Source organism: Engystomops pustulosus, chromosome 3, assembly GCF_040894005.1.
Source record: "Engystomops pustulosus chromosome 3, aEngPut4.maternal, whole genome shotgun sequence".
Classification (NCBI taxonomy): Eukaryota; Metazoa; Chordata; class Amphibia; order Anura; family Leptodactylidae; genus Engystomops; species Engystomops pustulosus.
The window spans coordinates 33230049-33248497 of record NC_092413.1 but is presented as its reverse complement, the minus strand read 5'-3'; the positions used below and the strand labels follow the sequence as shown (position 1 = coordinate 33248497).

The 18449-nt window shown below is 40.8% G+C and overlaps 1 protein-coding gene across 3 annotated transcripts in view; it reads left to right on the top strand.

The window, feature by feature from the left end:
- Window positions 1–18449, top strand: part of MACROD2 (mono-ADP ribosylhydrolase 2) — a 1393268-nt gene that overhangs the window by 1092415 nt on the left and 282404 nt on the right. For all 3 annotated transcript variants that reach the window (XM_072140441.1, XM_072140440.1, XM_072140439.1), the window contains exon 8: window positions 4090–4163. In XM_072140441.1, the coding sequence (XP_071996542.1) occupies window positions 4090–4163 (74 nt within the window). The remainder of the gene's footprint in view (window positions 1–4089; window positions 4164–18449) is intronic.

Genomic DNA, 18449 nt, shown 5'->3' with positions numbered 1-18449 from the left:
CTCGGACGAGTATACTCGCTCATCTCTAATGAAGACCTCTATTAAGGGGTTTTCTATTGACTAAAAATTCCCCCCCCCCCCCCAATGACTATGCTCCTGCAGTGGTAACAAGCACCGGTATTGAGATAAACAGAGAACCAGGGATTGAATGTGATCGGGAGGATAGGAAAAATCATAAGTGTTGTGTTTTTTATTATTTGTAAATACTTTTTTAACCCCTTCTGGACTAGGTTTTTTCGGGTTTTTGCATTTTCATTTTTCTCTCCGGTCTTTCCACAAGCCAGATCTTTTTTTTTCTATTTTTCCATTTACAAACCTTTACGAGGGCTTGTTATCTGCGAGACAAAATGTACTTTTTAATGGCGCCATTTAATATTCGGTACCATTACTGGGAAGATGGTTGTAGCCACTGTCGGGTCGGCAGCTACTGGCAGGTGTCAGCTATTTTCACCCTGTATGAACAGCCTTCTCTATACATCCCTTTACCACTGGCCAAAGCATGTTAACATTGGCCAGTCGTGGAGGAGTTCAGCTTAAAGGGACACTGGCCCCAGATTTTACCACAATAAATTACTAGCCCCTTCAAAAAGAGTATGAAATATCCTTTCTAGAATTCTCTATATTATGTTTAATCTCTCCAATTTACCTTTAAAAAATCTCCTCCCAAGTTATACGAGGGGAAGGGTGATTTAAGTACCTATAAACATTTTCTGGTGTCATATAAAAGATAAGAATTTCACATCAGGTTGTGTGAGTTTTGTGGGTCAGTGATCCAGAGACACAGGCAGTTAGGCTACATTCACACTAACGTGTGCCCACCGTGCCATAGAATGCAGTGCACGCCCCCACCCTCTCCATAGAAAATAGTAGTCACACAGCCGTAGATACGGCCAAAGATAGACCAGGCTAAATCTTTTTGGGGCTATGGCTCAGAACGGAGAGCGCTTATTGCCCGTGCGGCATAGCCGTATACGGGGGACATATGTACATGACTGTCGTGTGAATGAGCCCTTAAATATATAATTGGAAATCAAGTAGCAGATAAAGATCTGGTTCCAGATCCTATTTCTTTAGTTGCCTGTACAGTATATCCCATTGTGTAGCTCACAGAACCACAAGTGATCTGAAATATGAGATTCTTCTTTTTAATATCACAATATCATGTTTTTAGATATTCTAGAACTGGAGATAGTTGGCTCTGAAGTTAAATCTCTTAACGTGACTCATTTCATCTAAAATATGACTCTTCTCTACACATTTTCACTTGACTTTGGAGGAGACCTATTCTGGGTAAAGGAGAGAGATTTCACCTAAAAGAGGAAATTTTAGTAAGGACATTTCATACGCATCCTGACAGAGCGGGTAGTTTAACGGGGTAAAATCTGCTGACAAAGTCCCTTTAACCTGGTAGATGTTTTCGAGTGGCTATGCCTCAGCGTCTGATAATGGCAATAACGGGTTCAGTGGGTTCATTTTTTTTTAGCTTTAAACTATTAAAAGTGATGACACCAAGCAGTCCCGAGACGCCGCTATTATATTGGTAACAGACACTTCTCCGAATGTTAAAATTATCTGCTGACTTTAACTTCATAAACATCTCGCTCATCTATTGCTGACAACACAAAATGACTTCATTGTGTTAGCGTGACAGCTGTTCAGTAACAATCCTTCAGAATAAACATTGCTATAGGCTTTTATTTGTCTCTTATTAAGTGCCTGGCAGCTGTTATTAGATATTAGGTGGCTATGGTGTCTACTTTACGCTCCTGCTAGCTGTTTAATGCATTATACATAGGATCGTTCTTCAGGTGTCGCTTTTACTATGTTCGGATTTGCTCGTGACTAGGAAGTGACCCAGAAGCATTAACTATTTATGACGTCTCTTATCTTGTTATTTCTCATTACTTTATACAGGGATTAAGCTATTTAAGTATTGCACTACAGGGCGTTGGAACCACAGGCGGTAAATTGCGAACTTAGGTCTTGGCAAGAAATATAGAGTTTTTGACATAAAGAGATTTCTGAGCCCATAGGTTTATTAACCCTAGATGAAAGTTTTAGTAAAGTTTCAAATGTGATCAAAATGTGAGGACGGCTAAAAATATCATGGTAAATGCCATAGATATAGTACCACTGATCGCTACTAACCGGCCACCTGGAAGACCAAGGTGTGGAGCAGTTTGTATGCAGCAATAGTTGAGAGATGGTTTTATCCATAACGCAAGTATTGGGGCCCCATCTACGGTAATTAATATTTTATGAACAGTGCCCTCATTCTGTTTTCCTTTTTTTGTTTCACCTGTGTCATAGAGAAGGCACATACAGAGCCAAGAAGCTCTCAACCACTTGTAAGTCATAAAGATGCAAATATACTGTAATAGTTTTTTTTTAAGCAGTATTAACCTGCCATTGATAGCGGTTTGGAGAGGCAGGGCCCCATAGTAGACCCCCCTTAAAAATGTAAGTATTTGTATACTGAAACATGTGAGTTACAATCACACACATTTATACACTCATATATACACTAAGCATTTATATACTTATATATACACACACACCGCATACCCATACACACCATATATGCAGACATATAGCATATGCACAAATACATACGGTAAATACATGCAGTACCATATACACCCATGCATCATATACACACAGGGGAGTAAGTACAGAGGTAGCAGCCACTATGGGGCCCACAGTGTCAGGGGACCCCGTTATCCAACCTGACACAATAAAGAATGGAGGATCTATATTGTACTGCACATTGTCCACCATAATATGTATATAACATATACTGTGATGTATATATGCAGTATCTGTGATGTGTATATGGTGTCTGTATACAATGTGAGCATGTTGCATATGGCACTGAATGTGTGTGTACATGCTGGGTGTGCACATGAGTGTATGTATATGTGATTGTAACTGCCCTGTGTGACAGGGCCTGCTTGGGGGCCCTGTCTCTCCTAGTTACGCCACTGTATACACAGACATACAGCATATACAAAAATACATACAGTGCCGTATACACCCATACAGCATACACACATCACATATACACACATAAATCAAATAGACACCTACTTGCAATACCATATACAGACATACAGTATATACACACCACACATACACATACATACAGCATATACACACCCAATACCCACTTGCGAGGGACTCTGACACTGCAGGTCCCAGCTGATACCCCTGTAGTTACGCCCTTGGCTATAGCCCCCAAGTACACTTGGACTCTGGCATTCCCATGTCATAATCTGCCACCAAGTGCTTTGCTACCTTTATCAGTCCAATAGACTTTGGATGGTGACGCAGAGCCCATGCGTACCTCCATCTAAACAGTGGACACAAGATTATTTTCATCATCAATAGGGGATATAGTATCATTGACTTATCTGATGTTCTGTATGTAACTGATAAATTGTGTCACTGGGACGACCCCCCCTCAAGGTTACGTTCTGTAGAGAACCATAAAGGCAGTTTTTAGTTATATGCTCAGCCCATGCAACCCAATCCAAGGTTATCCTCCAACGTATTTGTAGTTGTTTTGCTTTAACCTTTTATATGCTGGCTGGAAATAATTAACGTGTAATTACTGGTTAATGCAAAGTCTTACCAGAATCATCCCAAGGTTATTCCAAGAACACTGGCGACAGTTTGAGGGATTGTGGGGTATCACTTCAGTATAATTAATGCAGACACAAATGTTTTAGCCGTTTCCAGCATGAAATATGGACATCCCCTATTGTAACATCTGCTGCTGTTTCGGCCACTCCCTTTCTTGTAGCTTACGTAGGTGACCTATATAAATAAATGAAGGAAAATTGGCTTTCATGCATCAAACTTTCTATCCTTCAAGGAGTACTTACAGCAAAGACTAAAGTAGGACAAACGTCCGAGGCTGCAATAGAAGATGGATTTCAAGTTTAACAATCGAATTATGCATGCTTTATTATACATTATACATAATACTCGCACAAATTCAGATCATGTAACCGGAAATGGTAAATCTCAACAAATTCCAGTATTCGTTCTCATGTACACTTTTCTCTTCTTCTTTTTTTTCTCTTTTAGGATTTCCAAATGAGCCAGCCGCTGTCATAGCTCTGACCACCGCCAAAGAATGGTTGAAGAAGAATCGAGAAGAGGTAAGACATCACTTTTCTTTGTATATAAATGTGTTAATAATGATGTGAAAGATCAAGGCAGAGCAGGAAGAAATCATATGAGTCCATTAGTTGTGTTGAGCAGATGGGAACCAAAAGTTTCCGCCAGTTGGGGTCCCCAGACCTGGACACCAACTTCAGTCAGATGTTGAGGTTTGGGTCCAGGTTCAGATCAATCCCCCGTGCCATTAACATGCGCAATAAGTGCTGCCGTCATTTAAATCCATGTGGCGCATGCACGTCAGATCACATGCCAATGACGCATGCGTGTTGCCATTTTGGGGTGGTAGTCGGCACTCCCCGATAACCTCACAGGGAGCAGCGATCCTCCTGAAAATGTTGATGTCTGCACACCAGCAGCATTTAACTGGTTAGCGCTTGGGTTCGGTGCAAGTACTGATCGCAGGTAGGGGTCGAGGATTGGGTACAAACCCAGAACCAAAAAAGATTTTTCTCGGATCTGCTCATCACAATTCATAAGGTGATGTTATTAATGGACATTATCTGCATTGCAAGGTTCACATGAACACTGCTATGTACATTGACTTTAGTGGCTTCCATTGAGTTTTCTGTAATTTTACTATTGATGTGCAATATTTGATGGAGTTTACTAATCATTGCTGAATGGCCCAAGTACAAGGACCCCTTGCACAACGACGTTTTTAAATGGCCGTGTGCTACTTGTTTTAAAATGTTTAGCATACGGCCACATTCACTTCAATCTGCAATACTGTCATCCATTAGAATGGAGGAATTGCCCTCTATACAGAAACATGGGGCTTCCCATGGAGGGGGAGAGGTGAGGAACACTCAACATCTCCCATTCCTCCTGCACCCGGCCATGTATTACGCCAAGGTACACACCAGGTGAGCACAACGCTGTCTTCAAGGGGCTTAAGGATGGACTCAAAGAACTTTTTAGTGAAACGGCTCCAAGTAAGCTATAAGTCAATTGCGTTTTTAGAATTTGCAAATGGATTTCAGTAAATATTTGCATGTAGCTGTACAGTGGTGGGCCCCGGGCACTCTAGTCCATCACCATTTCTGTGTCCTTCATTGGACTATACAGTCCCAATAATCTTGTGTCTATTTTCCCTCAATGTAATGTGATATATACATGCCTTGCATGAGATTTATGCTCTAGTAACTGAACGCTCTGATTACATAGAGAAATGTTTCTGTATCTTGTTGATTGATTGCAGATTCTATCTCTTTCTCATCTTCTACACCATTATACTGCCCAGCGTGATTACACACTAGTAGTAAAATAAACGCACTTTCCATCACAGTATTTAGGCTTCACAGAATTCATCACATAACTTTAGTATCTTAAGAAAAACTTTCCACTTCTATTTATTTTTTTGGAAAATGAGTTTGCGTCTGGTTAGGCGTGCATCTGATTGGCTAGCTTTGTTGTCTAGTAGCACTCGGTTCCTCAAATCTGGCCAAGGGGATCTGCACACAAGATGTATGTGCTTCCCTAAATGTTTTACATTTCTATACTGCAATGTGGTACACATTTTGCACTGTAGGAAATTGATATTGAAAAGCAAAAACAATTCTATGAGATTTTATGGAAAGTAAAGTTTCAAATGTTTGTTTAGATGAATCCGTATGTTATAAAACCCTTTTCTCTGTACTCTAATAATAGTAGAATTGCGTACAGCATATTGCTTTGCGTTTTATATTCATGCTCCCTTCTGTGTGTTCTGACGCCTCCTTCTCACCAACTGTTAATGGCTGCCGCTGTGTTTCAGATTTTTCAGTAAGTGAATAGTTCAATCTAAGAAATAGAACATTCTCAAGGTATGAGAAAGAATTCCTAAAAGGATCCGAAAAGTAGCACTTGGGTTAACAAAGTACCCACTTTTTTGTTGCCTGTTTTTTTTATTACTCTATATTGAGTGAAGTGTTAGACCACTTATAGGAGCTCACAACCACAGTACGGCCCAATTCACACGGCCATCATGGGGGCATATACGGTTGGATGTACATCCCTAAGACGGCTATAGAGCTACGGCAATCGGGCTGCGGTATGGTGCCGTACATGTGTGGCACCATACAGTGCTGTACACAGGGCATAGATCGAACATGCTGTATCTTTCCCCGTAGCAGCGCTCACCCCTCCTCCTCCTCGCCACTGTGCTGCTATATGCTTGTCCTGCTACAACTAGGCAAGCTTACGTGTGTGTGAATGAACCATAACAGTTTTTTTTATAGTGGTGCGGAAGTAATGGTACGGACATGTACATTGGGGTCAGCTCTTCACTATTCCTCATCATTCCGCATATCAATAGGCATGCAGCGTGAAGAAAATGTGGAAAAAGTGTGGGCATTTCTGTCTTTTGCACCTGTAGCAATCTTCTGCTACAGGAATCAGCACAGCGCTGTCGTGGATATCTAGTCTATCTAAGTCCAAAAATAGACAGCACTCCGAAGTAAAATTAAAAAAAAATCAAGGGTGAAGCTTTATTCCATTGCGACGTTTTGGTGGTGGCACCCACCTTTTTCAAGCATAAACACAGTGAATACATACCGGCTATTTAAAGGTCAACAATGACTCTCATTGGTCAGGCCAAAGTGTGGCTTATTCAAACAGATTGTGTTTCAAATGTGCATCAAATGTCCATAGTTACGCACATATCATAAAATTTACCTATCATATATATATATATATATACAAAGTATTTACAGAACTGGGACTTTGTCACATATCCAAACCCAATTATGGGCTACACATATGAAAAAAATAGAATGAAAGTGCAAAAAAACTATAATATTAAAAATACATGTATAAACACAAACCAAACATCAATCGGACAAAACAAGCGATTAAACCATTTAAAAAGGATGTAAATACAGTACATCCATGTGCTGAATCACAGCTGGAGCCTGACACCTGATAATGTCAGGACAACCAGTCCTCATACTCCCAGAACAAACCCCAAAACACTCATAAATACAAAAAGGTATATAAATCATCAAAAATCAATAACCTGCAAATGAATCACCTGTCCCGGCACGCCATCTGGAAAAAAAAGCGAAAGTCTATGGTGTAACACCGCTGGATGCTCCCCTGATGCATGTCAGCGAGTGGCACTTCCAGTCATCGGCTGGCGAGTGGGTGCCACCACCTAAACATCACAATGGAAAAAAGCTTCACCCTTAATTTTTTTACAATACCTCAGAGTGCTGCCTATTTTTGGACTTATCTATTGCGGTCTGTGGCCACAGATCTCACGACTTTGCACCACTTCCTATCATGTAATTATCTATCTATCTATCTATCATTTAATTATCTATCTATCATTTAATTATCTATCTATCTATCATTTAATTATCTATCTATGTGTCTGTCTGTCTGTCTATCTGTATGTCTGTCTGATTCTCTCTTTCTCTTTCTCTCGCTTTGTCTCTCTATCTGTATGTCTGTCTGTCTGTCTATCTGTATGTCTGTCTGATTCTCTCTTTCTCTTTCTCTCGCTTTGTCTCTCTATCTGTATGTCTGTCTTATTCTCTTTCTCTCTATCTGTCTCTCTATCTGTATGTCTGTCTTATTCTCTCTATCTCTCTATCTGTATGTCTGTCTTATTCTCTTTCTCTCTATCTGTCTCTCTATCTGTATGTCTGTCTTATTCTCTCTCTCTCTCTATCTGTATTTCCAGTCTATGGTTAAGCTCTAACCATTGGTATTTGTGAAACTACTGGGTATATATAAAGCTGGTTGAGTCCGGCCGCAGATGAGTAGTTAACTAGAAAATAACAATGATTCAGTAGAAGAAAATGGACTTTGTGTCACAGGAGGTCTGGCAAACCTGGCTGGAAAATAAAGCAGGGAAGCGGCTCTGCCTGTGACTGCTCCGAGGCCGTGTGAGTAAAGACATGCGGGTCCCGCTCTCTCATACACAATTACCCCTTTTATTTCACCGTCTAATTACACCAATGATCCAACCTTTCATACAAGCAGCAGTAGGCCGACTTTCATCTTGTAATTCATGGGGAAAAAGGTAACTGTTGACATTTGCAGAATGGAAATAATGACTTCTCTCTAGGATCTTTATTCCATCCAGTCTCTGAGTGATTTTTAGAGGGTCCCTTAAGCCCAACTCCAGTCATCATCCCAACAGACAAGTCATTTCACAAAGCAGATAAGAAAGCTACCATAGGGACCGGTGTGATGTCTGACTGCTATTACACTGCCAGCAAGATAAAGAGACATGCAGGAAAACCACCCAGGGCTTCTGGGAAGGAAATATTTTCTATCTATTAGCCTCCTATGTTCCCATTGTGGAGAAGCTGGCAGTTCTTCACACAGATCAGCATTCTGTCTCTTGTCTCGTGTATATGATTGAAGTATATAATACAGTGTGTTCTCAGTAATGCTGTATTACTCTATCAATGCTGTTTTCTAGACCTGTGAACCAGTGATGGTTCGAAATATAATATATATTTCCTTCAATATCACTTTTTTATAATATCTATAAAAGGATATAATCAGTGTCTTAGCTGCAAAGAGCCCACAGGACTATCATACACCACTTTGCTGCTTGGCAGGTTAAATATTGTAAATCCTTTCTCCTTCATCTGTGCACTGAGATTTATGATGCACATGCTCCAGACATTTCCCCTTCCCTTTTCGGGAAATCCTTAGCCGCTTACTGCCAATGGTACCAGTAGTTTATTATATTAATAAGTAAAGGAGACTATGGCAAACAATGCAAAGCTGCAAGGATTACAGTAGTGCTCTATCACATCTTTATGAACTTGGCCTAACTGCGAGGGTCTTTAATAGAACAATAATACAATTGCAGCTACAGCCTCCTCTAATGACACTAGGCATCACTACATGACTAACACAACTTATTCTTATTGGTGAGGGCTAAGAATAAGAGGACCTAAATCTCAATGTTCAGGTTGTTCAGGTCCTGCAACCCCATCGTGGACTTCAGCTAGAAGTTCAGGTTTGGTGTTCAGGCTCACCTCCACAAATGCCTGCAAATCCTGCATCGATCACGAAATGTTCCACTGATGCTCTAACTCCGGGCATCATCATTAGCCCAGTATCTCTACCGCAGCACCATTATACTGCTCCGGCGTGTACCACAGTACTACTGTATTGCAACGGTGTTTACACTCGCCGTGCACTCTATCAAGCAAGGGTTCTGGATGTTGATAATTTCCTGGCCATCTTAAACTTAGACCATCCTCTGGTGCGTATCTTTATGCTTGCTGACATTTATTACTACATCTCTTTAATTGCACGATTTTAAGGGTCGTATTTCCCCTGATGAACCCATATACATGGGTGAAACATGGCATGTAGGGAATTTTGACCTAGACTGATACTGTGCCTACTTAACTTAGGGATTTGTACCTAAATATTTTATGCACTTTCATATACCCGTTGATTTTTTTGGGGACGTTATTCTGACTTCCACAGCAACAGTTGGTTCTGTACTGAGGACACCACACCTGAGTGACCCTACACATTACTTTTTTCCTTCCCTGCTTATTTTAGGGCCAGCGGACCGATATTAGGGTTAGGTTCCAGTCGGGGTGGCAGTCCTCCATACCTCTCCCCTAACTTTTTGATTCTCTACATGGAGGATTATGTCTCATTGAGCATGTGGCCCGTATTATTTGACTTTGATGTCTTGAAGTTCCATAGCGTTATTACGAGGCCAAGTATGTGATTTTCCTCATGACTGATGTCACCTGGTGTAGGTGTTCGAGGTTTTACTGCACGCTTTAAGGTGGATGACCGTAGTAATTAGCTGTCGGTGTGATTTCAGTGACACAACTCTTGATCTTCTTTCTGATCACATTGTTCTCACTGCTATTTTAAATTCTTATATTTTTTCATATATTATGTAAAACTAATTAAAAGTTACGTTTTAGATATTGACTTATCCGCCATTTGTACTCTTTGTCTTTTTATGTATCTAATGCGGACAAAAATCACAGTACGGTTTTTTGATGTCCTTTGATAGTACAGGCAGTCCCCTACTTAAGAACACCCGACTTACATACGACCCATAGTTACATACGGACCTCTGGAGGTTGGTAATTTACTGTACTTTAGCCTTAGGCTACAATAAACAGCTATAACAGGTATCAAAGGTGTCTGCAGTTAAGCTTTATTATTAATCCTGGTTCTTTTGATCACCCACATGTTTTAAAATCCAATTGTCACAGAGACCAAAAAATATTTTGGGCGGAGTTACAATGATAAAATATACAGTTCCGATTTACATACAAATTCAACTTAAGAACAAACCTAAAGAACCTATCTTGTACGTAACCCGGGGGCTGCCTGTATTGCAATTTATACATGAACCTTATTCTGTGCACTGAGATTTACTGAGATTTTTCTCTGCCTCAACTTTACCTTGTAGATAATTAACCTTTTAATGACAGAAGAAGCAGTAGGTCATTATATAGTCATCTGCCATATATACCATATTAGGCTAATGGTTACAGCATTCTACTACTACTCCATCCTCGTTATATTCAGAAAAGACATCACCGGATATAACTGGAGATTTATCACAGCTGGAAAACATCCAATATTACATACGCATCTCTCTTACATAGAGCAGAGCTGCTGTATCTAAGCTATTACATAGGCATTTTCCTTAGATGCTGTATCTAAGCTGTTATTATATAGGCATCTTCCTTACATAGAGCTGAGCTGCTGTATCTAAGCTGCTATAATATAGCCATCTTCCTTATATAGAGCGGAGCTGCTGTTTCTAAGCTATTATATACGCATCTTCCTTACATAGAGCGGAACTGCTGTATCTAAGCTGCTATTATATAGGCATCTTCCTTATATAGAGCAGAGCTGCTGTATCTAAGCTGCTATTATACAGGCATCTTCTTTACATAGAGCCGGGCTGCTGTATCTAAGCTATTATTTAGACATCTTCCTTATATAGAGCGGAGCTGCTGTATCTAACTTGCATAAAGCTGAGCTGCTGTATCTGAGCTGCCCTATTAGATATCTTTGTAAGATACATACAGACCTTTTGTGGGTTATGAAGAAAAATATTCGGCTTAAAAAAATGAACCTTATAGTGGGACGTGTGAGCTGCTGAACGGGGCCTATGGGCGAGTGTAAACCTTGTGCTAAACCTTTGCCCTGGGGCCTGGGTGGATGTTGAGAGTAAATGTGGTTTTGTTTCGGATGATTTGCGGATTTGCTGATGTGAGGATTACTCTCAGCAACAGGAGCCAATTGGAATTCATTGATCATACGACACAGATTGTATTATTCATCGTTGATAACCTGAAAAAGTTTTTTTTTTTTTTTTCCAGCGGCGGCTTCAAGCCACGTTGATTACAATTACTGGCAGATGTCGGAGTCTGCATGGAGATTTTGCTCTGTAAAATCTGTTGAACGCTGCCATGTTATTTACAGAATTCTAGAACCTTCTCTATGGATAATCTGTAGATGGACCGTAGTCTTAGTAGCCCTAATACACGTGTGCAGAGCTTTAAGGAGAAAAAAACACATGACAATAAAGCGAGAGCATGCCATATTTTTATATTTTTCGGTTTAGGACATAGCTTTCCCCAAACTATGTAAATCTTCCATCTTGTATAAGCAGCAACTAATATTTACAGAGGTTTTCCTTTCTCAGCATCTATGGACATGAATCCTGACTGATACGGAGAGGGCCGGCGCCATCACTGGGCAAACCTGGGCCGGGGCTCAGGGCTCATGGGGGGGGGGCATATAAGCTGTACATAAGGAATTCATGGAGGGTGAGGGAGGCTTCATATAAAATAACCATGAGGGGCTGTTTGGTATGATAAACAAGTAAATATTTTAGGGAAATTTTTTAATTTTGAAAATTTTAATGCTGCCATGTGAGTTCATTGCAAATGGGCCCACCAGGGCTCTGTCACCTAGGGGCCTGACCTCTGGGCCCTACATCAGTCTACGAAACATGTCTCTGCTTTAGATGTATTTTAATCTTTTATATTGTATATCATAATTTTATCAACAAGTTTTTATAAGAATAAAGCAATTAACTCCATGGGCAGGCGCCAAATGGAATATTTTTTCATGAGCTATATGCTCACATCTTCAATTGGATTATACCCCCTGGAACACGAGTACTGAGCAACCAAAGGCTGTCCTGTCGATCATTAAGCTGTTATAGTTGGTTGTGACTGTGACGCAACCAAACACGGTGAGCATACCCCTATTGGGGCATATTTATCAGGACCTCTGCACCACGTCATTGGTTCTAGAGGCCCTGAAAAAAATGTGAATGCTAGCTTATTGCTAGCACTTGCGATTAATTGCCCCAATTTGCCACCTTCATGCCAGTGGGGTGTGAAGGGGGGAGCGAATGGCAGTGGGCCGGCGTGGGGCGTTACTGTTCCCACGCAGGAGCACTTGCTGCTGCTGGTGACTTTTCACATGTGAAAAGTCGCCGGCTGCATTTATTTCTAAACCAGGCCCTGTCTGGCCTAGAATAAACGCTGCGCAGCAGCCTGCCCGGTAGATCACGAAGCGGAAGCCTCTTGATGTATTGTGCTGGGAAAATGCAGCGGTGGGCCTATCATACGCCGGCGCACAATAAATATCCCCCATTGTCTATGTAGTAAAGAGAATCCTCCAAAATTACTAAACCATATCCAATATCAGCGCTTTCGGATATTATTTTCTTTTATATAAATAACTATGGCATAGGGGCAGGCTAGCAATCATTTGTCAAACTTACCTTCATTAGGAATTTTCCAGCATTGTCCCCATTCTCCCACGTTGTCTCGTGATTCCTGGTCCAACTTCTTTGTCCTCCCCATCTCTCTCACTGGAGGAACATATAGGGGCACATTTACTTACCCGGTCCCGTCGCAATCCCCGAGGTGCTTTGTCCGACGAGGATGAAGTTTGGCGCAATTCACTAAGATTGTGTGCCCGATATCCTGCATGTGTCGCTTCCCCGCTCAGGTCCGCCGCAGTTCACCTTCTTCTTCCCGGTGTGTGCGAGTGAATGTCTTGCGACACAATTTGAATTTTAAATCCCGCGCTCAGTCCGAATCAGTCAGGTTGTCCAACGTGCACGTCCCCCCGATTTGTGTCGCATGAAAGTTGGTGCTATTGCACCAAAATCCGATCGCGCCTCCAAAAACCCCTGTTAAATGTGCCGCTAATCAGAAATAGTCGGAACCCCGACGGAAATGCAGTCCGCTGACCCTTAGTAAATGTGCCCCCATCCTGTGCACGCTCTCCATATTGCAGTCTGTCCTCTGCTGTAAGTGTCCATGGATGTGTCTCTGCTCAGTTACCGGAGGAACGTGGGCAAAGTACGAGGGACCTGAAGATGAGGAAGTGAGTGGGATTATCACTGAAATTGGGACTAGGGGCATTAATGATCTTACATTAATCTAGTGGTCATAATTTTAGTTTTTTGTGTAATAGAGGCCAAACTGAGCATGTGCGACCCAAAAATGGAGCCGATTTTTGGGGTCAATGCCTTCTTAGAATTGGGACCCAAATGTTTTTTCCATCGATACCAAATCTTATTGATGCTTTAGCTCATCTGACAGTATTTTGCACAAATAAATGTAACAAAGACCAGACAAAATCAGTGAGAACGTTGTCAATAATGTCAAAATTGTCTGCTTTCGAAAAACCGTAAAAAAACGATTTGCTGATAAAAATAAACACTGAAGACGTGAAGGATAAAGTTAAATGACAAGTCGTCTTTGCTACACGTACAGGTGCACAAGAGCTGAATGCATCTTGTCAATGTTAAGCTTTGTACTCACAAAATATACTTATTATCCAATCATTATTTCTTCCAGTAACCTGATGTTTGCTTGCCCTTTTCATCCCCTTTATTTCTCTAATAAGAAATAATCTCATGAACCGATTTAACCCAGTAATTGCTGAAAATTGTCGAAAAGAAAGCCCTTATGTTTACCGTGAATCATAATCACCCAGATGAGGAAGTCGCATAATCTCTCTATGACGTCATCCGGCAGTGTCATCCAGAAAAGAGAACATAGCACTGTCTTCCGATCAATATTGCTGGCATAGGTGTCAAATTTTTGTTTTTTTTCTGATAGTAATTACTAAATATTATGACATATCCCCCAACTATATCCGGTATACCCCCATCTTCCCCACCAAAGATTTTATTCAGTATATACTGTAACAATTACACTGGAAACAGATTGGGCTTCTCTGGTTCTGTAGTGTAGTGCGTTATTAGTGAGTGGCTTAGCCCAAACCGTCCTTAGCATAAGGTACAGATTGAAGCTACTGATCCTTTGCAATTTTATAAAGCTGGACGGATTATCTACTGAGGCCCCAGTGATCTGCGCACAAAGGCAAGTCTCAATCAGATGTCTCCTCGCTAAGCTCGCAGTAGTTACAGACTATAGCATATGTTTTCTTCTCTCCAAAGGCATATTTCATGAAGCGCTCAGGGTGGCGGCGGTGAGACTGTGCCCGCGGCTGCCACCCTGACACATCATTCAGGAGATGTATGATTCTGACATTTAGCAACTAAAATGATATTGCTAAAATAGTTCAGGAGTTCAGCCCGGTAGAATGTTCTACGGAAAAGAAATATACGTCTTTCCATTAGAAGCTGAATGACAGTGTCAATGATAAGAATGCTGTAAATGGAGAAGGTTTCAATGGAAATTGTAGTGTGTGAGTGATTGCTTTCCTTGGTGTCACGGATTGGGAGTGATAGTTTAACTGCGTCTTCACCAATGTGATGTATTTAAATAAAAAACGTAATATCAAGGGAGATGTGGCGCATCAGCCGGTAATATGTGTTATAAATTCACCTTTATCAAATGTATGGGGAAATGTAAGGCAGAAGCAATAAACATACTATACTGATCTTTATGATTTCTTTTATTGTGCCGTTGTGCCGTTTTCTAATGTGGATGTTCCAATATGGTGTACATTTTCCATTCTGAATATCTGGGATTATTCAAATTCTCGATTGTTTTCCATTGAGATTATAAAGAGAATTATAGGGATATGTGAAAAATAAAAATATAATTCTTACAAGAGCCATTTTGGATCGTGGACAGTATGGACATACTCCATAGATTATTCTTCACCACGGAGACCAGGAAGGCTGCCGAATCCATCAAGACCGCTAAAACTTGCTAATTGTGTTGTACCGGCTGTACAACAGGAGAATGTGAGCACAACAACTTTCATTATTATCTAACAAACCTTTAAAGGATTTCACACATGTGGCGCCCTCTCTGTATCTCTTCTTCTATTTGAGCTTCAAGAGACATTTTGGTACATTCGCATAATGTTTATTCCTGTACACTTGGTAGGTGCCATATTGTATTGGAAATAGAATTAAAGGTCACCATTCGAGATGAGCGCCTACAAGTTTGGGTTTGGCCACCAAACCCGGAAGTATTGCAAAAGGACACTTCTAGCAACTAGACATAGCTATGTATCCCCCAGCTATGGCTAGTTGTTAAGGGCGTTTATTTGCAGGATTGGCTGTTCGGTTGCCACTCCGGCAGTACTTCGGGGTTAAGTGGCCAAACCCAAACTTGAACGTCGGGTCCACTCATCTCCAACCATACCTTTTTTGTTACCAATCATTCTTTAGATAATAGACAGTTTTAATTTTTAAAATCTCTGGATGTATTACATAATGGTGAACACCAGAATTTACTAAAATAGTCTGATTAAAGATGTGTGACAGTTCCACAACTTTTTTGAGACATGTTCTGCTTTTTGTAACAGCCTGTGATACTGCAGAGTGACTCTGGAAACACCCCCAGAGCCCCTTAGGCTGATTAGATATAATTTGTAAAAATTGATTTTAGTAGTAAAGACCCCATGGATAATAAATCTAAGAAGATCACCACAGTCACAGTGCCTGAATCTATGGGTAAGTGCCCCTGGTTTATAGTCATGGATTTTGATGGTAGATTTCCTTAAATGACACCCAAGTTACAAAGACCCCTAGTTACAGACTAAGCTCCCTGCCCCCTGTGAACTAAGGTGACGCTCTCCGAATAATGTTAAATTATTGGTAAACTTTATTCCCAGGCTGCATTGATCAACATAAGAATTATGCAAAGTTTCTGCAATGAAGCTTTATTGATAATCCTTGTTCCCACTCAAAATTATGAAAATCCAATTGTCACAATGTCTGGCATTACAGTTATAAAATATACAGTTCTTGTACATAGCCGCGTGCCCCTTGTAATAGTAAATATGAATGAAATGTTAGGTCACATGACATTTCCTCTTTGTAGTTTTTTTTGTCAATTTCCTCCAATATAATTGTCCTAGTGTACAAATTGGTGAACCTAACGGGTAACACATTTAACAATAAATGTAATTTAGGTTTCCAAGTGCATTATTCATGATGTTGAATCAAAATGCAAATGCTTTACCAGTTTATATGCTTCTGAAATGAGGCAGTAAATCCACAATTCATAATCTTCATTTTAAGTATGGTTTATGGGTATAAAACATAATATAATGAGTTCTAACCACTGGTTCCCTACTTGTTAAATTGTAAGTCAAATGTATAATGTGTCCTGTCTATTGAGATGTATGTGATGCCATACACATGTAACCCTTAAAATTTTCTCAATTTTGGCTAAGGAAACCAATTCAATACAATATGATGAGATGCTACGGAATCCTTAAAGAGGACCTGTCACCCAAAAAAACTAAAGTAAGCAGCTCCTAGTGCCGAAATTTTGGGTGACAGGTCCTCTTTAAAGGGATGGAATTTACAACAATGACTGCTTTGTGGCACATGACCAGCTTAAGTTGAGACATGTAACTTTTTTGAACCCTTTGGGATAACTTGCAGACCTCTATTCTTGTGATAACTTGTGAAATCCACAATAGGTTTACATAATAGCACAACCCCTATAAGATAGTAGAGCAATCCCACCTAATTCATTGGATTTACCACAGGCATTCGCAGGCACTCATTTAATCTCTTTAAAGGAGTGTACCAAGATTAAATGTTATCCCTTAGGCTACATTCACACTGCCGTATGGGGGACGTATATACGGCCGATATACGTCCCCTATAGACGGCAATGGGCGCATGGCGCCCTACGGGAGCGGTACGGTGAAGCACATGTGCGGCTCCGTACCCTGGTAAAAGTTAGGACATGTCCCATCTTAGTCTGTAGTACGGCGCCGTGCGCCATAACTTCCTATGGAGATGGGCGGGGGTGAGCTGCGCTCACCTCTTCCTCCTCTCCCCGTGCACTGCCGTTGCTTGCAACGGTACGGTACGGGCGGGCAACGGCAGTGTGAATGAAGCCTTATCCATAGGATAGGGCCGTGGTGGCGATCCTATGGCGTGTGTGCCAGATTTGGAACAGAGAACCTTCTCTGTGGGCACCCAGTCTGTACCCTACAATCCAAGGATGTCCTCCTGAAGTCCAAGGAAGCTCAGGTTGTGCCATACTCGCTTCTTTTTTTTTAAACAACTTATCCATGGCTGCTTGGGACAACTAGAGGAGTAAAAAGGTGTTGGCAAAGCTAGATTATTATTGGAGCTTTCGCTCTGGGCCCCACAATTCTTCCTGCTCAGGGGACCCTGGAGGGAAGCTACAATGATACATTGAGTTTCTTAACATTCTTTCTACATTATTACATTTGCTTTACTGATGTATGTATTGACATCCCCTGGGCGCTGATACGATTGAAAGCTGTGACAGGGCAGGGAGCTGTAAGCTTTTACTTAAATTGCCATGTTGGCACTTAGTAATAAATAATGGGTTTTGGTTATAGTTCGGTCTTTAAAAGGTCAAACATCACTGGGTTGGGTATTACAACCTGAATGCTTGGGGTCTGTCTGCTGGAACTCCCATGGATCACAAGAACAGGGGTCCTGTTCTTTCAAAGTGATGGAGCTGCAGGTCAAACTTAAATACGGGTGCACTGGGAATTGGCGAGCATGATGCTTTGTTTCAATTCAACTTCAGTTCTCTTCAGTTTTCCTGCATGTTTATACATGATATATATAATATCTGATCAATGTTTCACATAGTGAATACCAAAAAAAGAGAACCCAATACTAGGTAAACAACTCCTATTACCAATCAAAAACATCAAATACCAATAAAAGTATATAAGACCTAAGTACTCCTGATCAATAAATCATACTCATAACTACTCACCTCAATGAAATAATTATAAAAACTTTATTAACATGGAATATGGCCATCAAAAAAATGTCAAGCGACGGCAAAACGTACGTCGGGGTGCTGTGGCAGTGGTCC